Source organism: Meles meles, chromosome 5 (assembly GCF_922984935.1).
Source record: "Meles meles chromosome 5, mMelMel3.1 paternal haplotype, whole genome shotgun sequence".
In the NCBI taxonomy this organism is placed as follows: Eukaryota; Metazoa; Chordata; class Mammalia; order Carnivora; family Mustelidae; genus Meles; species Meles meles.
Genome location: NC_060070.1, coordinates 93,278,300 through 93,302,172, shown reverse-complemented (window position 1 = coordinate 93,302,172; position 23,873 = coordinate 93,278,300). Strand labels below are relative to the sequence as shown.

The window sequence follows — 23,873 nt, the reverse complement described above, 5'->3', positions numbered from 1 at the left end:
CTCAGACTGGTAGAGACGGGGGCAAATGGTGATTGTCACTGCTGAAAGTATTTTTCTAAGACACAAGCAGTTTCATGTTAATTGAAATGAAAACATGGTACTGAACATTTAAATTAACAAATCCATACTAGGAGTCTGTTGTGTTCAAGGTATCAAACAAACGGATTACACTAGGTAATGTGTCTGTTGGGACATTTCCTTCCCTGTTTTCATTTAGGTAGGACCCCCCAAAAAATGAGTTCATCTGGCATGGAATTCTGCCTTCTGAGTTTGTTTTACAATAACCAGAAAAAGCTGTAACTTCTTGGTAGTGAGATGAATGGCTATTAGCATAACTATTCTCTCTTACCTTTTTAGAAAGCCATTCGAATAAAATTTTGATATATCGTTGGGTGCTTGGAAAATCTTAGGAATAATTCTTCCAAAAGTGAGTTTTCCTTGTATGCCCCTATATGGTAATACTTTGTTATGTCGTAATACTAGTAAGGTTTAATTTTTTAAAAAGCCTCTGGGTATGCACCATATTTTTATGAGTTTCTAAGAGCAGTACTAATACCTAATGAAACCAGAGAGTGGGTAGAATTAACAGATAAGAAGAAAACAAACTGGACTTGCAGATACAAAAGCATGACTAGTCCAGAGATGACCTTTCGTTCGTGTGGCAGTCCATTGTGTAATTTGAGAACATCCAGTATGAACAGAAGCTGTGGTTAATCTGCCATGATTATTCAGTGATATACCTCGGAGAGGTCATTTAGACCCAAGTTTTATTTATTAGCTTGGCCTCTTTATCAACTATATGTATTAAAAAAATTTTTTTTACTTCTCTGAAATCTCAGTGTCCTCAACTGTAAAATGGAACTGTTAAAACAGTTTATTTAAAGGTTATTGTGGGGCGCTGTGTGGCTCAGTCGTTAAGCCTCTGCCTTCGTTCGGCTCAGGTCATGATCCCAGGGTCCTGGGATGGAGCCCCGCATCGGGCTCTCTGCTCCGTGGGAAGCCTGCTTCTCCCTCTCTCACTTCCTCTGCTTGTGTTCCCTCTCTCACTGTGTCTCTCTCTCTCTCTGTCAAATAAATAAATAATATCTTTAAAAAACTAAATAAAGGTTATTGTGCTGCTCTCTGAAAAGAATAGATAGGCATTGTCAGCATTGTCACTGTGACCATGCTGTCCTGTGAGGCTTATGATTTTCCCCCTTGCATCTTTTCCAGAGATTTCCTACAGTTCCAGGGGGAATAGAAAAGGACTGTCAGTGAGCACTTCCATGTGGATTGGAATGGGTGATCTGAATCAAGGCAGAAGGGAAAGTGGAATCAGGACAATACAGGAAATAAGAACCAAGCTTATTTAATAGTTGGCCGATGTCTTGAAATTTTTTTTTTTTTTAATGGGACTTTGTCTTTTAAAAGCTGCCTACCATCTCTGGAATTTGGACAACTTAATTACAAATATTACAGTTCCCGATTTTAGATCAGACAACAAAGATTTATACGCATTTCTTTTGCCTCCATCCATCTACCCATCTGCTCATTCAGCAAGCCAGCAGCATTTACTGGGGCCCCAGTAAATCCAAGCCAAAAATTGGCTAACGCTGAGATTAGAGAAGGAAAACATAGTTACTATCTTTAAAGAACACAGAGCCTATGATGGTTAGATATTTCCTGCCTTTCCCAACTTTGAGGTGATAGTGTACAGACTAGAGATAAAATAGTCAGATGCTGAGTGATTTGGATCCTTTTGCAAGGCCACTTTTGTTCCTTTCCTTTGGTTATTTGAAATAACTCATGGGGAAGAGAGAGAAGTAAACAGAAATTAGCATGATGACCTTATCTGTATCATCCTCGGCATCCTTGGCTGCCAGTCCGTGTCTCTGATCTCATTTTGAGTGCACTTGACCATGCTGTGAATAGCACACATGCGCTGTGTCATGTAATAATCAAGGTTGCTGGTGTTCGTAGAACTGCTGCCCAACCTCACTCACGTCAGCGCACACACAGAAAATGATATTGTTTATGCTACACTGAGGTAAATGGACAAGGCAGCTTATCACGAGGTACCAGCCTGGGGTTCTGCTGCCCCAGCTTGGTGCAGCACTGAAAAGGTGGTTGGGGCTACAGTGTGTTTGCACATCTGTGATGTGTTTGCGGCACACCTGTGCACTGTCAGCTACGTTACATTCGGAACACCCTGCATTTAATTAGCCCCAGGTTGTGCCTTCTTCGCTGACCCAGGGCCTTACTTAATTTTGTTTGGCCATGAACACTTTGAGCACGTTAACTATGGTGGCTGTGTGTTATGGTTTAGTAAGGGAATGTATAGACTTTAGAGGATTCCAAAGAAAAATATTGGAGTAAAAACATTACTGTAGGTCGAAGACAGCTCCTCATAACGAAAATAAGCTGGCTTGGGAATTGAGAGTCCTGGACTTCCATTCTAACTTGGATCACCTTTGGCAAATCACTTCTCTCTGAACCTCAATTTCCTTATCTTTAAAATGAGGGGGGTTGAACAAGATGAACTTTAAGTCACCCTCCAGCTCTGATGGGCTATAGTTTTGATTTATTTCTTCTTGTTTGTTTTTTTTAGAGCATACACACACACATGCAGGGGGAGGGTCAGAGGGAGAGGGAATCTTAAGCAGGCCTTGCACTCAGCACAGAGCCCAACGCAGGGCTTGATCTCACAACCCTGAGAGCCAGATGACAGAGCCACCTGGGTGCCCCGACATGCCTGGTTCTGTGCATCTTTGCTGTCACATCAGCTCCTCTTCCCTGAGCATTTGCTGTTTGGACACTTGGTCACTGGCTTCCCACATGTGCCCTAGGGCCAGCTTCATGGGGCACCCCTGTTTCAGTGCTAGAGGAATTGAAACCTAAGTACAATGCTTGATGACGAAAAGATGATAGACACTCAGTCGGGTATCTGAAAGGAATGAAGCTAGCTGGGATCACTGAAAGTCCTTCAGTGTCTTTTAAGTGTGGTTCAGGATTCCCATCTAGCTAAATGCCTCGCTTGATTAAAACTGGCAACCCTGACAGCCTGAACCGCTTGGAATGAGTTTTCCCAACTTTCATTTCCAGAAATACTACTCAGATACATCAGCCATGTAAACATGTATGCAGAAACCAAATATCAATTGTCCAACTTGTGGAAGAAAAGTCCTATTAGGAATTTTTTTTTCTGTATTTATCTAAGTCTTTTCTGTTTCACATGTGTTGGGTGGGGTGAGGCTGCCTGTCTGGAGAGCAGCAGAGAAGACTTATAGGAATGCATAGATAATCAAGAACTAGCCATATTATGGTGATGGTAGTGATGGTAGTCCGCCATGATTGTAGACTAAAATGGTCGCATTTGTTCATTTCACGGAGGTTTCGTTGTTCATTTACCATGTGTCAGAAATTCCCTAGGAGCTAGAAAAAAAATCTGAGAGATTCCTGATATAGTCAGACAAAGACACATTAATGATACATTGTTAACCTTGGAACTTTTTTAAATAAACACATCAGTAACTGATTTGTGATGTTCAAAATTCTCTCTTGCTACTGTCCATTAGCATACACTTACTGAGTTATGTATCAGATACACTAAAAAGGGCAAACCTAAATAATGCATTCATGTATCAAAAAATACTTCTAAGTAGGAGTGCCTGGGTGGTGTAGTCATTTAAGCATCTGACTTGTTTTTGGCTCAGGTCTTGATCTCAGGGTTATGAGGTTGAGCCCCACATCAGGCTCCGTGCTCACTGGGGAGTCTGCTTGGGATTCTCTCTCCCTCTCCCTCTGCCCCTCCCCACTAAAATAAATAAATCCTTTTAAAAAATACTTCAAAGTATGTAAAAAGTCACCCAATAATATACTCTTTAGGAAACATAATGTTTCAGATACAATGCAGAGAGACTCCTCATGCACATATGATTGTATTATGTAATGTATGTATGTATGTATATTATGTAATTACGTAGATGATACATGTTCAAAAAGGATACTCGAACCTAGAGAGTAAATAAAGAAGTCTGGGTTTATGTCAGCACACATGCATGTTTGTATGGGGTAAGGGGGAGATTAGGAAGGAAAGAAGGGAGGGACAGAGTAGAAGAGAAGCAAGGGAAAAAATAGTCAATGGTCTTAGAAGAAACCACAGGAGTTAGTAAATTTTACCTTAACTCCCACCACCCCATCTATCTTTCCTGTACTGAGCAGCAGCCAGTGTACCATTATTCATTCCATCAACAGATATATCATCGGAATTAAGTTGACCACTATCCAAATCAAACAAAATGAAGAAGGAATAATTTCAGTTTAAAAAAATGTAAAAATATCCAGACGTTAGTTGTACTTATGTACTCCACAACTATGATAAAGAAAACTTACCGAAAGTCCTTCAAAGCAGAAAAAAAATTAAAATCTCAGGGAATTTTTTCCTTTCCTGGCCAGAATCTCATTCCAAGAAGTACCAGCCTGTCTCATTTCAAAATGTTTCCCTTGCCAAGGAAGCGGAAGCGGTCATATTCTTTCCCACCGAACTATGGGTGAATTATAATTATCCTACCTCCTGTGGGACAATGAAGCAGCAAACATCTGCTATACTGAATCAAAAACCCACGAGTGAAACTATACTAAACTGTGAATCATACCTGGACTCAGATGAAAGGTTTTGTGTTGTGTTTACCTTTTTCTTTATTTTCTTTGCCATTTAAAATATGGACTTGTTAGCTCTGGCTCCATGTTCTGAGAGAAAGTAGATAGATTCCATTCATTGGCTCTGACTTTAACAATGAAAATCCCCAGCTTTAAGTTAGTACCTGGACAATAATGATAAACAGTTTTCTCTGTTTGATTTGTTATTATCCCCTAAAAGGATGGTACAATTAAGAGAATTTGGTACACAGTCTAAGAAGTAAGATCCTTTAGTTTTTCCACTATAATGACAATAACAGAGGGGAAGAAAATGGCATTCTAAACTTCACTTCCAAAGACTCAAGCTGCAAAACTACTGTTACTTATAATTTCAAGTTTCATGATTTTTATGGTAGTACAAAACTGTTTACTTAGTAAAGTCAGGAAAGGAAAATGGAATTTCAATTCTGCATTTTAGTCACAAAGACATAGATAATGGTCTACTTGCTCTGAAATATTGTTTCTGTGTCTTTTTATCTGTCAGAGAGCAGAAAGACAAACTCGAATTATGGATTCAGCCCAATATGCAGAATTCTGTGAAAGTCGACAATTAAGTTTCTGTAAGTAAATGTTTAATTTTGCTTCATTATATGTTTAAGAGATCGTATGTTACAGATATACAAAAGTATGGCACAATCTCCGTTCTTTAGAAATGGGTGAATTTAACATATGCATAGTTATAACCGTTAGAAACAGCCCCGACATTGTAGGGAACTCTACAAAAGATTTTACCCCATCTACTGTTTTGTAATGAATAGTCTAAGGAGGTTTTAAAGTAAGACACAGAGAGCCATGTTAATTATTTGCATTACTTTTAGTCCAAATACTTCCATTTTCTTTAACATTCTCATTTTATTTTCCAGTTTCTTCATCCTGTTGACACAAGTATGGCTGATCGTTCTTGACCCCTAATGGACTTTAGTAACACAGTCATGACATTTAAAAACCCCCAATATTAATAAATACCAAGCTTTCCATTTATTTATGCATACTCATATTACCACAAGGAAACGTATCAATAGTCTCTTCCATTTTTGTCTGTAACCTCCTACTGTGACAAGCATTCAGTGTTAGCCAAATTCATCAGTCTGTAATATTCATCAGCTCTTGTAACGCTAATAACCTAATGATAAAATTAGGACTGTCCCATCACAGCACAGAGGCTTATTGAAAGTGCGTAAAGGCTCATGATAAATAGTGGGCTCGATTGTGTAGCGAACACCCTTACCGCAACAGTTCAATGATGACTAAGCCTCTGAGGGGAAAGGTCAAAGAGCAAGTGTGGTGAAAAGTCCAGTGAAAAATCTGACAGAAAAGCACATGACCCTCGTCTGAGGGATGATAGACACAATGGTGTCTTTAAATGGAAAAACTGTTCTGTGGCCATAATCACAGTGTATTTGATTTGAAAAAAGAAAATGAGAGCTTCATTTATAGATCATAAAGTGCAAATAAATGACACATTTCAAATAGTGCCCCATGTAAATGTCAGTAAAATATAGGAAAACATGTTTTGGAAGCTTTTTTTCCTAACTAAATATACTTTGCAGTCTGACTAACAATTTGGCATCGTACATCTGTGAAGCATTAAGTAAATGACACTTCAGATCATGGCAATTTCAGCAAATGAGAGGTTTTTGTATTGTAATTTTTAGGTTTAAAAATGGCATTCAAGTCTTTTATAAGTATAAATCTTCAGTTTATAAAGTAACTTTTAGTGCTATTCAACTATTTTTTAAAATCATATTTTAAATGTAATTCACTTAAAGGAACAGAAGTGCTGTTTTCACACTAAAATGTATAGTCACTGAAAGGTCCTAATACATCTTGTGTTCGAAAATCACATGTTTAACAACTCAATTTTTTGTTTATAGCTCAGTAATAAAATGTAATAAATTAAAAATTAATACTTTCCCTTTCTATATAAAATACTTATAGTTTAAACAGTATATTATGCTTACTTTTTTTTTTAAAGTAGAGAGATTTGGGCATTTAAAAATATTTTTGTCTGACACCCATACGTGCTTCATTATGAAACCCGAGTGGCAGAATCTGTTTTATATGCCAAAATGTTGTGGTTGGGAATGCTTAATCCAAGTGGGTCAACAAATTCAGAACTAATACCCACAACTGGTCAGAATGTTAGGCTCTTTTCATTTCTTCCCTCCTGATAAATTACCAGGGTATAGGAATGACGATCCAGCTGTATATATCTTCTAAAATATTTGACCATAGCATTCACTGATTGGGACTACTGATGCATTTTAAAATTTATGAGTCTGTGACTTTATAGACTGAAGGTAGTTTGTAGAATTGGGATACTGATCAAACTCACCAGACTTTTGTTTTTATATTTATGTAAGTTAAATAGTCCTTTCCCTTAAAGTTTTTTAAAATCTGATATTCATATTAATTCACGAAGATTAAATTTAGTTATAAATTGCTAAATCTTTTCCCAAGCCTTTTCCTTCAGACCTTTGTTTTGTATGTGGATTTTGTAAACAAATACATAGATTTTCTTTTTTAGTCAATCTGAGAGTCTTCTTATATTTGACTTGATGATTTTAATTTATGTCTGTTCAGTTACTTATACATTGGGTTTAGATGTGCTGTCTTTGTGGGGTTTTTTGTTGTTGTTGTTCTTTTTAGCTTTTGGTCTTTGTGTTTTAAATTTACTGTGCCTTTTTTATTTGCTTTTCCTCCTCCTCTTCATTGGTCTTTTGGATTAATTGGATTTTCTTCATTCCATTTTTCCTCAACCAGTTTGTATAGTGTATATTTTAGTTCTATTATTTTTGTTGCTATCCTTAATTTTTTTAATATGTGTCTTTGACTTTAATTTTTTTAACTTGGTAATTAGTAAACATGCCTTGTCAGCCTAATTTTGTTTTTCCCAAGGCTCTGTAAGTGCTTAAAGCACTCATTTTTGTCTTAAAAATGCTTTATTTTGCCCTCATACTTAAATGGTAGTTTAGTTGGGTAGGAAATTATGGGCTAGTAGTTATTTGTTAAAACAGGATATCATTGTTTTTTAGCCTCTGTTGTTGGTAAGAAGTCTCTGTCCACATGTCCTGTATTTTCCTTGTAGGAGAAACTAAGAGAAGATGTGACCCCCAAGCCTTCTGGTGTATGGGGAAATGAACAGGTTGGCAGTCAATGATTGATCAATAAATATGTACTGAAGGAAAGAAATAAGGAACCTCCACCATAAAAGACTCCAGGAAAAACCATGCCCTCTGAGAAAGAGTATTTGCAATTAATCCAAATCACAGTAATTTTGAAGAGATTGAAGTCATGGAAGAATTTCTTCAGAGTGGAATGAGCATTACAGAGGGCCCGAGGGAAGGATCAGGAATAGAAAGACGGGTGAGAGGGATGAGGTAGAAATAGTGAGAGAGTATCCAGAGATGTGAGAATTGGATATTGAGAGAAACTTAGATTTTACTAGCAGTCAATGATGAGAAAATAAACATATATGAGAATTAAGTAACCTTAAATTTCCTGTATGAAGTTATTATATAAAGTTGTTTTAATCCCAGCACAAGCTGAAAAACCAGATAGTGTCAGAAGGCTGATAATCTTAGGAACTTCTGACCTTTGTTAAGGATTCTATTTTAATTGTTGATCTATTTTCCCGATTACCCTTCCTCCTGATACATTAAGAAGAGCAGTAAATATGAAGGAACTCATTCATTCTGGTGCCCCTACATCTCGATGGAAACCTACTGTCATGACTAGGAGCGCCTGTGCCTTATTTGCTGGAATGAGCAATACTGTGGGAAGGTCTGTCTCTGAAGCCGGCTTTCTGCAGGTGACAGGGAATTATCTCAGGGAATGTTCTCCTGTTGCTGGAATAGCAGTAACTCAACAGTGGTTTCATGGGACCCTCTGTACACCTTTTCTGCTACTGAACAGTTGAGACCCTACCCTTTTATTAAAGAAGTAGCTTTCATTCATCCATTCATTCTTTTTTTTTTTTCTGGAAATATTTGTTGAGAGACTGCTGGTGCCAAGGCAGTATTCTAGGTGCTGGGGATACAGTGGTGGACACCCGGTCCTCATCCCTGCCTTCTCAGTGCTTAACATCTCGTGAGGGAGCTACCAATTCTGTTGCTTGGGTGGACGGATCCTACAGAATGCTAAGAACTATCCCTTCCCTCTCTTCAAATAAATCGTTTGGTGCATAGTCACAAAATACCTTGTTTCTGTGTTCTTAACAACCTGTCAAAGGGAGAAGTGAATAAGGTACATTTTATTGATCTTGCCAAATTGCCGCCTGTTAACTTTGACTTCAGAAGTATTCCACAGATGTTGAACAAGTGTTTGTGAGCTAATGCAGCTGACTAGTTAGATGGAATGTTGCCTGTCAGAGAGTATGTGGAAGATTGGTTACTTTAGGGAGATAGCTTTAAGAGGATTATCATAATTCTGCCACAGTTGACAGCTTTGGACATGCACTTCCATAGCAAGACTTCAAGTCTTCTGTGATTTATTGGAAAAAAAAACACAAAAACTCTTCTGTACATGGAATCCTTGAAGACCACATCTATAAGGATCAAAATATCATGCTTTGAGTGACCATGAAGTGTTTTAATAGACCCGTGGGACCGGATTAACCAAAAGAATAATCAGTGGATTTTTTAAGAGATTGTTTTAGATATGACAAAATCTTTACCATCAATCTCTTCCCTGTGGATTACTAGTTAGATTATTAGTATCTAATAAAGGCCCTCCATGCAGTTAGACTCTGTTTAGCACTGTGGCATTTTGGAGAGATCTACCGGAAGATTCCATGTGCGCTTGGTACTGTTAGAGACATCATGTATGGTGTTTCTAACATGGTTTGAGAAATTATAAGCAGACATGAAAGACTATCTGATGATACAAGAGTTCAGTGAATGCCTAGTGTGGGAAAGTACATGGGACAGGCAGGATTCCTGTGAATGAGGAAGAGAGGTGGGATGGCATTCTCCAGAGGGCAAGGAGCAGGGGTGAACAAAGAGAGGATTAGACTCAAAGCCAGGTAGCATTTCAGGAGGCAGTAATAGGAAGACAGGTTGAAATCAGTCTGGAGGGTTTTGAGAGTCCAGCTTAGAAATTTGGACATCTTTGTAGTCAGGAAAACGTAACTGCAGGACTATGTTTTTCCTATCATATTCTAAATACGTGATTTTGAACCTATTCTGACAATAGACACATTGGACAATGTATTGCAAATACAATTTCTATGTGTTCTTTCTCCACCATGGGTTCTTTCTTGCAGGAATTCCTTTCCACCAGAATAAATTAAAGTTCTATCAACCAACCCTTCTGATTGTTAAAACCTAAGCTATGGCCAATGGTAACTTACTCAGATACAGTGAGAAGTGCTGAATATTAAGTCATTTAGTATATACCATGTTATGTAGCACAGATACAAAATCAAAGACCGAAATGCATAAGGAATTTCTTGGGGCTTGAATATCTTGACACTAATAAAACTTCAAAAACATGGCGTTTTATATGCATTATTTTTCAAATGCAATTTTCAAAAGACTTATTTTTCATTTTGTGATGGCAATATGCAGTATTAAAACACTCCAAAAACAAAATTTTCCTTATTTGTTTGTTTGTTTTTTCCGGCTAGCCAAAAAGGCTTCCAAATTTCGAGATTGGCTGGACTGCAGCAATATGGAGATAAAACCCAATGTTGTCGCAATGGAAATTTTAGCATATTTAGCGTATGAAACTGTGGCACAGGTAAGAATGATAATATCTGTTATAGCAGGCCATACATGACCGCTTTCTTCTCCTTTCTTTTCTAAGATTTTATTTATTTGTTTGTCAGAGAGCAAGCAGGGGAGAGAGAGCATAAGCAGGGGGAGTGGCAGGCAGAGGGAAAAACAGGCTCCCCGCTGAGCAAGGAGCCCAATGCAGGACTCGATCCTAGAACCCTGGCATCATGACCTGAGCTGAAAGCAGACACTTAACCTCCTGAGCCACCCAGGCATCCCTTTCTTCTTACCCCTGTCCATGATCAAAGTTCCCCCACCTGCTACTCTACCAGGAATGAGGACAGCCATGAGTTTTATCCAATGACAATCTTAAGTTTTCTGGAATTTAGTTCAGTTATGTTTCTTTGTATCCTCAGCCCTGGCGGGTGTTAGCGTGAAAGTGACTGTTGCTTGCAACTCGATCCTAACCAGAAATGGAATCCCTGCATACTTTTTTTCAACATTGACTTCTCAGTACCCCTCTGCCTTGCTTAGAGATTGTTTTTGAACTTTGAAATATACCTTTCTTGCTGTGTACAATCTACTGAGTGTTAACCAAACCCAAGTCTAGAATCGCTGCTCTCTGACAGCATCTCAAAGCATGGTCCTCTGACCACAAGTGTCAGCTTCTCCTTGCTTCTTGTTGAAAATGAAACCCAGAGCATACCTATCGAATTAGAATCTTGGGGTCTAGAGCACTAAAACCTATCTTTTAAAACACTTCACTAGTGATCATTAATTAAACTTTGAGAAGTGAAAGTCAGAATATATTGTTTATATTCATTTATTAATCATTATATTGTTTATATTATATTCATTATATTATTATATTATATTCATTATATTGTTTATATTCAGAATATATTGTTTATATTCATGGGAAGGTCTACTTACTAACAAAAGCATATGCTCGTGTCCACAACACAGATTTTTAGGTGGGCTGTATTATCAATAACATTTGGAATGTCTTGCTTTTAGTTTTGCCACTTCAGTGATATTGCTGATTGATTATTTCCAGCTCTGTTGACTTTATTTTCATCACTCTGATCTTCTAGTTAGTGGACCTGGCTCTTCTTGTGAGGCAGGACATGCTAACCAAGGCAGGAGACCCCTTCAGCCATGCCATTTCGGCAACGTTCATTCAGTATCACAACTCTGCTGAGGTGAGTAGCAGAAAATCTGTCTTTGATGCCTCCATGGATTTTTCTTGGGTCTGGTGTTTACATTAGTTGTTCTTTGGAAAAGGTAATGTAGGAATGTATAGCCTTCAATCAGGAGTCTTAACATGTTCAACATCCAAATATTTCCTGAGCACCGACCATGTTCCATGCATTAACAATCCACTTAATACAGTTATTTTTTTTCCACCTATTTCTTACCTTATTTAGCTTCTCTAGCCCTTCAGTGGAAGAGGGATAGTTGGAGAGCATGCCTCATTTCAATGGGAGGTGAAAAACTAATTCAGGCAACTAAACAGTGTTGATAATACGTCTTTATTTCTTTGTACCTCAAAGACAAGAGAATCATTATTATTCATGTCCTAATAACTCCTGACATTTACTCATCATTTTATTTCCCAGCTATTGACCCATCTCCAAACATGATTTAAAGAAGCATGGCTCCATTTATTCTCTCTGCCCATACTGGCCCTATCATGTGAGGGTCACATTCTTTCTGATCACATTTATGTTACTGGGACCTCCACCAGCGGGTGGGGGGCAACAAAGTCGTCTTGCCAACTTTAAGGGATTATGCAATAACTGTGTCCCACTTGTAGTAGGAGCTTGTCTATGAGCTGCATGTGCCTACAAACTAGAAATGTAGTATCACCTATTGAATCAATTTGCTGATATTTGACTCTTTTTCCTGACTTAAACACCAATTTCATGTAATTTCATCTAATAACCAGAGAGAAGGCAGCAAGGAGGTTAGCTTAACATCTCCATGTGTAATTGTCAGGTGAGCTTTAGATCAAGCTGGGTAAAATGTATAACCTGAAAATGTCTAAGCCCCTTTGAGAAGCCGACCAAAACTATAAATCCTCTCTCATAAGCACATTCACAAATTTTGCATACAATTTCAGGATGTTGGGGCACCTGGGTGGCTCAGTGGGTTTAAGCCTCTGCCTTCAGCTCATGTCATGATCCCAGGGTCCCCTGGGATCGAGCCCTGCATCGGGCTCTCTGCTCAGCAGGGAGCCTGCTTCCCCTTCTCTCTCTGCCTGCCTCTCTGCCTACTTATGATCTCTGTCTGTCAAATAAATAAATAAAATCTTAAAAAAAATTTTTTTTTTTCACAATGTTCAGAGACCCTCTGAAATCATTCTCTGGATCTAAGCGGTCTGGGATGGACCCCAAATTTAAGTACCTCTGCTCTAGGATACTTAGAAAATATATAAGGATATAAACCAATATATTTTATTTCAAGCCAAAAGTTTGACATCTTTTTGTGCCCCTTGGAGAATCAGATTGGCTTGGAACCCAAGTAGAAATTAAAATGTTTATGCCCATTAAAATCCATTTTTTTTCCTAGAAAAGATCATACATCATTATCAGTCATCATGCTTTATAAGTCCTAAAGCTTTACCCAGTTGATTAAACACTTTGTTTTCTTTATGTTACAAACCCAAATTACGATGTCAAAGAACACCCTTTAAAAATATCTTGGGTACATGTTCACCCTATGAATATGTGTATAAGTATGCTTTTCATTAACATCAGACAAATTTGTTGTAACATTTCTAATTGAAGAAATTTACAGTGAATATAACAAGCCTAGTTTTCCCTTAACATTCAAGGGATTGCTTGCATGGCTAGGAAAACTCTTTATTTCCCTCCTTTCTTGGTTCTCCAGGGTGGCCAAGCTGCCCTGGGCAACTGCTCAGCAACCACAGCTGCAGCTCCCAGCTCCCCAGCAGTTAAGAAAAATGGCCTGTGTGTGCTGGATTTCCCGGGCTCTCTGGGAGGCGGGACAGGAGTGTCAGAAAGCATCCCGATTAAATATGTTAGCAAAGCCGCAAGCGTTTCCCTGGCCTTCCAGACACCCCTCCTCCTATGCGACTGGTGGTCAAAATGAACATTCAGAGGGACTGGAAATCTTCCTGCCCTTTACTACCTGACAAAACATGGAATGGCCACTGTAAAGTAGGATGCTTACTAATTGACATTACAAACGAGCAACCAACATCAAGGGCCTTTTGTAAGGGCCTTACCAAATTGGGTACAAACGGGGGACTCCAAAGACTGGTGTGATCTATATTCAGGGAGATAGAACATTCTGGAAAACAAAAAAGGAAATAAAGAACAAGCAAAAAGACAATTCAACATCACTTATATGCTTATTTCCAAATGAGTGGTATAGACCAGAAGTGCAGAGGTAAAAACAAGCCCCAACAGCAAAGAACTTGAGCAAGGACGCTGGCATTGAAGGAAGCCGGGACTTTGATGAGATGGTAAAAGTGGAGAGAATGCTCTAGGCTTCAGAGGCAGCATAGGCACAAGCTGTACAAAAGAGAAGCAGAACTCTGATTTAAATATTCAAGCAAAGGATTCCTTGAGGAGGAAGAGGCAGTCAGATTAGAAAATTGAGCCTTAGGCTCTTAAGGAATGTAAGGAAGAGTTGAAGATTTCTTGGCTGCTAAAGGGTGATGAGTTCAAATGTTTTAGAAGATCCAAAGGAAGGGGCTATGTACAATGGATTTGGAATCAGGAACTCTCAAGACATGGAGCTAATACACAATACATTCTTTTTCAATGACTGTCATTTTTGAGTCCTAAACATATGAGAAACCAAGCTACTTAAGCTTGGGTTCTCAGATTAGCAGGCGTAATATTAATTAAAGGTAATTTTTGTTAAAGATTTATATGTTTATTTGAGAGAGAGAAAGAGTGAGAGCGCATGGTGGTGGGGGTGCCAATGAAAAGGGAAAGAGAGAATCCCAAGCAGGTTCCACACTAGGCATGGAGCCCAACACATGGCTCGATCCCAGGAACCTGAGATCACTATGTGAGCCAAAACCAAGATTCAGATGCTTAATCAACTACCATCACCCAGGAGCCCCAACTGGAGTTAATGAAAAAAAAAGGTTTTTTCTAATATATGGTTTATGCATAGGAAGCATGATCTCTAGGAATCTTGTTTTTTCTAAAAATAATCCATGCCAAATTAGGCTTATTTCTTTTTAATAATGTTCCTAGGCAGGAAAATCAAAGAAATACTTTTTTTGCTTTAAAAAACTTTTTATTTTAAAATAATTTTTAGATTCACAGAGCCATTGCAGAGATATTACAGAGTTCCAATATGTTCTTTACCAGCTTCCCTTAAACGTGTTCACTTTTAACTTTTAAATAAATAATACAGTACCCAAAAGAACAACATATAGATATACTTTTGAAACCAATATGTGCATTTCAGCCAAGTTTACATAGTTTTTTTAAATACAAGTACATCATAGAGAAGTGTAGACCAGCAGGTAGTATGGTTTAGTATAGTTGGTAGGATAAGGAAAATGTGGATTAATAATACCATATATGAAAAAGATTGACAGACTTTTATTGGCCTGTAAATTCCTTAGGAGCCAATATTGTGATGTTACTAATAAGAAAAAGGGTGAGTTTTTTGGTCTTATTTGGTGTTTAGGCACCATCCTAGAGGATGGACATTGACACAGTAGAGAATATCTGAAGGAGAGTGATTAGAGGGTGAAGGAACCTGAAAACTTGTCTCATAAGAAGTGGTTGAAGGAATTTGAGGCAGCTTGACCTATAAAAGAAATGAGGCTGAGAAAGATCGCAGTCCTCAAATATTTGAAGTGCATCCACATAGAGGAGAACAGACTTGTAGTCGTAGCCAAAGAAACCAGGCAGAAATGAGGGCTGTTATGAAAGAAGGAAAGAACTAGAAATGGAAGGAGCTGGAGGTATCCACAGTGACCCCCAGGCATTGAGTTGGAGTCACTACAGAAGGCTGGTCACAATGATGCAAATAGAGACGGCATCCAGTCTGGTGGGGAATGCAGAGGTGCCTTTTGAGACATGTAAATCTGATGTGCTAACAAAACTTGCAAGTAGAAATCTTTGTATCTGGCAAAATTGGCAGAAATTTTGGAGGCTGCCTCTGAGAAATCCTGATTTTTATCTTAATGACAGCCAGATTAAAAATTAACATATCTAAACCAATAAGGGCAAGATGAGGCATCATTTCTGTGGACTGGATAATGAATTGAGTTTCGATATTTGTAAGCTTCAAGAACTATTGAATTCAGGAGATTTTTTTTTTAAGATTTTATTTATTTATTTGATAGAGATCACAAGAGAGGCAGGCAGAGAGAGAGGAAGGGAAGCAGGCTCTCCGCTGAGCAGAGAGCCCGATGTGGGACTCGATCCCAGGATCCTGAGATCATGACCTGAGCTGAAGGCAGCGGCTTAACCCACTGAGCCACCCAGGCGCCCTTGAATTCAGGAGATCTTAAACATAATTGAATGTTAGTAGAAGTCCCGGTCCCTTGATTTCAAAGGCACGTCTCTTTGGGCAGGGTTCTTGCATGAAGTCCTACCCAGAGTCTCCTGAGAACACACCTCCTCCCACACCGACTGCCCCCTCGTCTGGATCACAGCACTCAGGGAAAACCACATCAGGATCCCTAGGGAATGGGAGTGCTGGGCAAGACTCAACTAAAACCAAGCAAAGGAAAAGAAAAAAGGTCAGTGATAAGTTTTATCTTGTTTTGGTTTTCTTTTTTTTTTTCCTTCTGGTGCAGAATGGATGAAGTTGGGTGTGCTACAGAGATACGGAAAGTCTGCTCCATTTTTCTCATAATTCAAATTTTTAGAAACAGCCAGTTTGTGCTTAACCATACTTAATGACTTCTACTCCAACTCTTTTAACAGCTTTCTTCTGGATAAAGCAAGATACTGAGTTTTTTCTAACATTTTACTATAAAAATTTTCAAACATACAAAAATAGTAAGAGAATTATAGACTTAACACCACAGATCTGCCATCTAGATTCTACAGTGAACATTGTACTGTATTTGCTGTATTATCTACATATTTATGTATTTACATTCATTATATCGGCACATCTAATTATTCTTTTGTCCATCTGTCAATTCATCTTTTTTTTTTTTTTGCTATATTGCAAAGTAAGCTACAGATATTAGTACACTTCTTGGCTTAATACTTCATTATGTATAATTTTTAGGTTTTTTTAAGGTAAAATTTATACACAGTGAACCATTCAGTTACCATTTAATGGATATTGACAATCCTATAAACCTATTGTTTTCTCAGTCCTCGAGACATAAAACATTATCATCAGTTTAGAAAGTTCCTGCATGCCTCTTCCCAGTCAGTTCCTACCATCACAGAGAGGAAATCATTGTCGTGATTTTTTCATCATCGATTAGTTTTTTCTGTCCTAGAAATCATATAAAGAAGATGCAGTATATACTCCTTTGAGTGAAATTTCTTTCACTCAGGATGTTTTTGAAATTTGTTTTTCAGTAGCAGTATAATTTGTTCCTCTTTATGGCTGAGTAATGTGCCATTGTATGAATACATCAACATATTATTCACATTTTAGTGGACACCTAGGCTGTTTCCAGTTTTTGAAGTATTAGGAGTAAACCTGTCATGAGCATTATTGTACAAGTCTTCATGGGCAAATGCCTTCATCATTCTTAGGTAAATAGCTAGGAATGAAATTACTGAGTCATAGAGCGTATATGTGTTTGGTTTTTAGAGAAACTCTAAGACCTTTTTTTTTCCCCCCCAAAAAATGTATGTATCATTTTATACTTCCACTCACTGTATGTGAGGTTCCAGTTGTTTCACATGTTCATCAACTCCTGGTGTTATCATTGTTTTTATATTTAACCATTCTAATGGATATTTAATGGTGACTCATTACACTTTGAGTTTGCATTTCCTTGAAATTTAATGCATTTATTGACATGGCTAGATATAGCTAAACTATTTTGCTGTTTGTTTTCTGCTTAGTCTATTTTTGATCCTCAGTTTGTCTTTCTTGTCTTATTTTGGATTATTTACTATTCAAGAAATTCATTTTAATTAATCTACTCAATTCTTAGTGATACCTCTTTGCATCATTTTTTCAGTGGTTATGCTGAGGATTACAATATATCCTTAAATTTTCAGTGTACTTGGAGTTACTGCACTACTTACATGAAATGTGAGACACTTAACATTTATAAGACTGATGTACTTTACTCTTTTTTTTTGGTAATTATTTATTTATTTATTTATAAACATATAATGTATTTTTATCCCCAGGGGTACAGGTCTGTGAATCGCCAGGTTTACACACTTCACAGCACTCACCATAGCACATACCCTCCCAATGTCCATAACCCCACTCCCCCTCTCCCAACCCCCCTCCCCCCAGCAACCCTCAGTTTTTTTGTGAGATTAAGTGTCACTTATGGTTCGTCTCCTTCCCAATCCCATCTTGTTTCATTTATTCTTCTCCTATGCCCCTAACGCCCCATGTTGCATCTCCACTTCCTCATATCAGGGAGATCATATGATAGTTGTCTTTCTCCGATTGACTTATTTCACTAAGCATGATACCCTCTAGTTCCATCCACGTCGTCTCAAATGGCAAGATTTCATTTCTTTTGATGGCTGCATAGTATTCCATTGTGTATATATACCACATCTTCTTTATCCATTCATCTGTTGATGGACATCTAGGTTCTTTCCATAGTTTGGCTATTGTAGACATTGCTGCTATAAACATTCGGGTACACGTGCCCCTTCGGATCACTACGTTTGTATCTTTACGGTAAATACCCAGAAGTGCAATTGCTGGGTCATAGGGTAGTTCTATTTTCAACATTTTGAGGAACCTCCATGCTGTTTTCCAGAGTGGTTGCACCAGCTTGCATTCGCACCAACAGTGTAGGAGGGTTCCCCTTTCTCCGCATCCTCGCCAGCATCTGTCATTTCCTGACTTGTTAATTTTAGCCATTTTGACTGGTGTGAGGTGATATCTCATTGTGGTTTTGATTTGTATTTCCCTAATGCCAAGTGATATGGAGCACTTTTTCATGTGCCTGTTGGCCATCTGGATGTCTTCTTTGCAGAAATGTCTGTTCATGTCCTCTGCCCATTTCTTGATTGGATTATTTGTTCTTTGGGTGTTGAGTTTGCTAAGTTCCTTATAGATTTTGGACACGAGCACATTATCTGACAGGTCATTTGCAAATATCTTCTCCCATTCTGTCAGTTGTCTTTTGGTTTTGTTAACTGTGTAAAAGCTTTTGTGCAAAAGCTTTTGATCTTGATGAAATCCCAATAGTTCACTTTTGCCCTTGCTTCCCTTGCCTTTGGCGATGTTCCTAGGAAGACGTTGCTGTGGCTGAGGTCGAAGAGGTTGCTGCCTGCATTCTCCTCAAGGATTTTGATGGATTGCTTTCTCACATTGAGGTCCTTCATCCATTTTGAGTCTATTGTCATGTGTGGTGTAAGGAAGTGGTCCAATTTCATTTTTCTGCATGTGGCTGTCCAATTTTCCCAGCACCATTTATTGAAGAGGCTATCTTTTTTTCCATTGGACATTCTTTCCTGCTTTGTCGAAGATTAGTTGACCATAGGGTTGAGGGTCTATTTCTGGGCTCTCTATTCTGTTCCATTGATCTATTTGTCTGTTTTTGTGCCAGTACCATGCTGTCTTGATGATGACAGCTTTGTAATACAGCTTGAAGTCCGGAATTGTGATGCCACCCACTTTGGCTTTCTTTTTCAATATTCCTTTGGCTATTCGAGGTCTTTTCTGGTTCCATATAAATTTTAGGATTATTTGTTCCATATCTTTGAAAAAAATGGGCGGGATTTTGATAGGGATTGCATTAAATGTGTAGATTGCTTTAGGTAGCATAGACATTTTCACAATATTTGTTCTTCCAATCCAGGAGCATGGAACATTTTTCCATTTCTTTGTGTCTTCCTCAATTTCTTTCATGAGTACTTTATAGTTTTCTGCATATAGATTCTTAGCCTCTTTGGTTAAGTTTATTCCTAGGTATCTTATAGTTTTGGGTGCAATTGTAAATGGGATTGACTCTTTAATTTCTCTTTCTTCTGTCTTCTTGTTGGTGTAGAGAAATGCAACTGATTTCTATGCATTGATTTTATATCCTGACACTTTACTGAATTCCTGTACAGGTTCTAGCAGTTTTGGAGTGGAGTCTTTTGGGTGTTCCACATATAGTATCATATCATCTGCGAAGAGTGATCGTTTGACTTCTTCTTTGCCGATTTGGATGCCTTTAATTTCCTTTTGTTGTCTGATTGCTGAGGCTAGGACTTCTAGTACTATGTTGAATAGTAGTGGTGATAATGGACATCCTTGCCGTGTTCCTGACCTTAACGGAAAAGCTTTCAGTTTTTCTCCATTGAGAATGATATTTGCATTGGGTTTTTCATAGATGGCTTTGATAATATTGAGGTATGTGCCCTCTATCCCTACACTTTGAAGAGTTTTGATCAGGAAGAGATGCTGTACTTTGTCAAATGCTTTTTCAGCTTCTATTGAGAGTATCATATGGTTCTTGTTCTTTTTTTTATTAATGTGTTGTATCACATTGATTGATTTGTGGGTGTTGAACCAACCGTTCAGCCCTGAATAAATCCCACTTGGTCGTGGTGAATAATCCTTTTAGTGTACTGTTGAATCCTATTGGATAGTATTTTGGTGAGAATTTTTGCATCTGTGTTCATCAAGGATATTGGTTTTGGTGGGATCCTTGTCTGGTTTTGGGATCAAGGTGATGCTGGCCTCATAAAATGAGTTTGGAAGTTTTCTTTCCATTTCTATTTTTTAGAACAGTTTCAGGAAAATAGAAATTAGTTCTTCTTTAAGTGTTTGGTAGAATTCCCCTGGGAAGCCAACTGGCTCTGGGCTTTTGTTTGTTTGGAGATTTTTGATGACTGTTTCAATCTCCTTACTGGTTATGGGCCTGTTCAGGTTTTCTCTTTCTTCCTGGTTCAGTTGTGGTAGTTTATATGTCTCTAGGAATGCACCCATTTCTTCCAGATTGTCAAATTTGTTGGCATAAGTTACTCATAGTATGTTCTTAAAATTGTCTGTATTCTTGGTGTTAGTTGTGATCTCTCCTCTTTCATTCATGATTTTATTTATTTGGGTCCTTTCTCTCTTTTTTTTTTTTTTTTTTTTTTTTTTTTTTTTTTTTTTTTGATAAGTCTGGCCAGGGGTTTATCAATCTTAGTAATTCTTTCAAAGAACCAGCTCCTAGTTTGGTTGATTTGTTCTCTTGTTTTTTTGGTTTCTATTTCATTGATTTCTGCTCTGATCCTTATGATTTCTCTTCTCCTGCTGGGTTTAGGGTTTCTTTCTGTTCTTTCTCCAGCTCCTTTAGGTGTAGGGTTAGGTTGTGTACTTGAGACCTTTCTTGTTTCTTGAGGAAAGGCTTGTACCGCTATATATTTTCCTCTCAGGACTGCCTTTGCTGTGTCCCACAGATTTTGAACCGTTGTGTTTTCATTATCATTTGTTTCCATGAATTTTTTTCAATTCTTCTTTAATTTCCTGGTTGATCCATTCATTCTTTAGAAGGATGCTGTTTAGTCTCCATGTGTTTGGGTTCTTTCCAAATTTCCTCTTGTGATTGAGTTCTAGCTTCAGAGCATTGTGGTCTGAAAATATGCAGGGAATGATCCTAATCATTTGATACCAGTTGAGACCTGATTTAGGACCCAGGATGTGATCTGTTCTGGAGAATGTTCCATGTGCACTAGAGAAGAATGTGTATTCTGTTGCTTTGGGATGAAATGTTCTGAATATATCTGTGATGTCCACCTGGTCCAGTGTGTCATTTAAGGCCTTTATTTCCTTGTTGATCTTTCGCTTGGATGATCTGTCCATTTCAGTGAGGGGAGTGTTAACGTCCCCTACTATTATTGTATTATTATTGATGTGTTTCTTTGATTTTGTTATTAATTGGTTTATATAGTTCTCTGCTCCCACGTTAGGGGCATAGATATTTAAAATTGTTAGATCTTCTTGTTGGACAGACCCTTTGAGTATGCTATAGTGTCCTTCCTCATCTCTTATTATAGTCTTTGGCTTAAAATCTAATTGATCTGATATAAGGATTGCCACCCCAGCTTTCTTCTGAGGCCCATTAGCATGGTAAATTGTTTTCCACCCCCTCACTTTAAAGCTGGAGGTGTCTTCGCATCTAAAATGAGTTTCTTGTAGGCAACATACTGATGGGTTTTGTTTTTTTATCCATTCTGATACCCTGTGTCTTTTGATTGGGGCATTTAGCCCATTAACATTCAGGGTAACTATTGAGAGATATGAATTTAGTGCCATTGTATTGCCTGTAAGGTGACTGTTACTGTATATTGTCTCTGTTCCTTTCTGATCTACTACTTTTAGGCTGTCTCCTTGCTTAGAGGATCCCTTTCAATATTTCCTGTAGAGCTGGTTTGGTGTTTGCAAATTCTTTCAGTTTTTGTTTGTCCTGGGAGCTTTTTATCTCTCCTTCTATTCTCAATGATAGCCTAGTTGGATATAGTATTCTTGACTGCATGTTTTTCTCATTTAGTGCTCTGAATATATCATACCAGCTCTTTCTGGCCTGCCAGGTCTCTGTGGATAAGTCTGCTGCCAATCTAATATTTTTACCATTGTATGTTACAGACTTCTTTTCCCGGGCTGCTTTCAGGATTTTCTCTTTGTCACTAAGACTTGTAAATTTTACTATTAGGTGACAAGGTGTGGACCTATTGTTGATTTCGAGGGGGGTTCTCTGCACCTCCTGGATTTTGATGCTTGTTCCCTTTGCCATATTAGGGAAATTCTCTCCAATAATTCTCTCCAATATACCTTCTGCTCCCCTCTCTGTTTCTTCTTCTTCTGGAATCCCAATTATTCTAATGTTGTTTCATCTTATGGTGTCACTTATCTCTCGAATTCTCCCCTCATGGTCCAGTAGCTGTTTTTCCCTCTTTTGCTCAGCTTCTTTATTCTCTTTATCATTTGGTCTTCTATATCACTAATTCTTTCTTCTGCCTCACTTATCCTAGCAGTGAGAACCTCCATTTTTTATTACACCTCATTAATAGCTTTTTTGATTTCAACTTGGTTAGATTTAATTCTTGTATTTCTCCAGAAAGGGCTTTTATATCTCCAGAGAGGGTTTCTCTAATATCCTTCATGCCTTTTTCGAGCCTGGCTAGAACCTTGAGAATCATCATTCTGAACTCTAGGTCTGACATATTACCAATGACTGCATTGACTACACCGAAGGTCCCTAGCCTTCGGTGTACTGCCTCTTGTTCTTTTTTCTGTGGTGAATTTTTCCGCCTTGTCATTTTGTCCAGATAAGAGCAGATGAAGGAGCAAGTTAAATACTAAAAGGGTGGCAAAGACCCCAGAAAAATGTGCTTTAACCAAATCAGAAGAGACCCCCAAATCGTGGGGGGGGGGGCAGAAAGGGGATAAAAAGAGGTTCAGAAAAAAAAAAAGAAAAAATTTAAAAAAGAAAACAAATAAAGAAAAAATATTAAAAAGAAAGAAAAAATATATATATATTAGATAAACTAGTTAAAAAGTGTTAAAAAAGAAAAGGGTAAAAGTTAAAAAAAATTAGCGGAAGAAGAAAAAAAAATTGAAAAAAAAATTAAATTAACCACAAGACTAAGGAATCATGGGGAGAAAGCCATGAGTTCCGTGCTTTGCTTTCTCCTCCTCTGGAATTCCGCTGCTGTCCTTGGTATTGAACCTGCTTTCCTTGGTAGGTGAACTTTGTCCTGGCTGGAATTTTTGTTGATCTTCTGGTGGAGAGGCCTGTTGTAGTGACTCTTAAGTGTCTTTGCCGAGGCGGAATTGCACCGCCCTTACTGGGCGCCGGACTAAGTAATCTGCTCGGGTTCACTTTCGGGAGCTTTTGTTCCCTGAGCGCTTTCTGTAGAGTTCCAGAGGACAGGAATGAAAATGGCGGCCTCCCAGTCTCCGGCCCAGAGGAGCCAAGAGCCTGGGGCCCCACGCCTCAGTGGGCCCCCAGAGAACAGCACCCAATCACTCCTGCATCCCCAGCCTCTGGCCGCGCTCCGAGCTCATCCAGCCTGCGACCCGTGCAAGGTAACCCCAACCTTAGAGGTCACTCCTCAGCTCTGTCTCTGTAGCCAGCTTCCCCCTTCTAATACCTGCAACTCTGCAACACTCAGACACCCCTGATCCTTCTGTGACCCTGCGGAACCTGGGGCCACGCTGACCCTGCGTGGTCTTCACCCCGGTTTAGCCTCTGGAGCAATGTCCCTCAGTGGAAAAGACTTTTAAAAGTCCTGATTTTGCGCTCCATTGCTCCACCGCTTGCCGGGAACCGGCCCCTCCCCCAACGGTCTGTCTTCCCGTCATTTTGGATTCACTTCTCTGCCAGTCCTACCTTTCAGA

The 23,873-nt window shown here is 38.5% G+C and overlaps 1 protein-coding gene across 4 annotated transcripts in view; it reads left to right on the top strand.

Moving 5' to 3' along the window:
- SUPT3H (SPT3 homolog, SAGA and STAGA complex component) overlaps window positions 1–23,873 on the top strand; it is a 568,866-nt gene that overhangs the window by 448,789 nt on the left and 96,204 nt on the right. For all 4 annotated transcript variants that reach the window (XM_046005138.1, XM_046005136.1, XM_046005139.1 and 1 more), the window contains 4 exons: window positions 5,162–5,237; window positions 10,304–10,416; window positions 11,486–11,593; window positions 15,964–16,131. In XM_046005138.1, coding sequence (XP_045861094.1) covers window positions 5,162–5,237; window positions 10,304–10,416; window positions 11,486–11,593; window positions 15,964–16,131 — 465 coding nt within the window. The remainder of the gene's footprint in view (window positions 1–5,161; window positions 5,238–10,303; window positions 10,417–11,485; window positions 11,594–15,963; window positions 16,132–23,873) is intronic.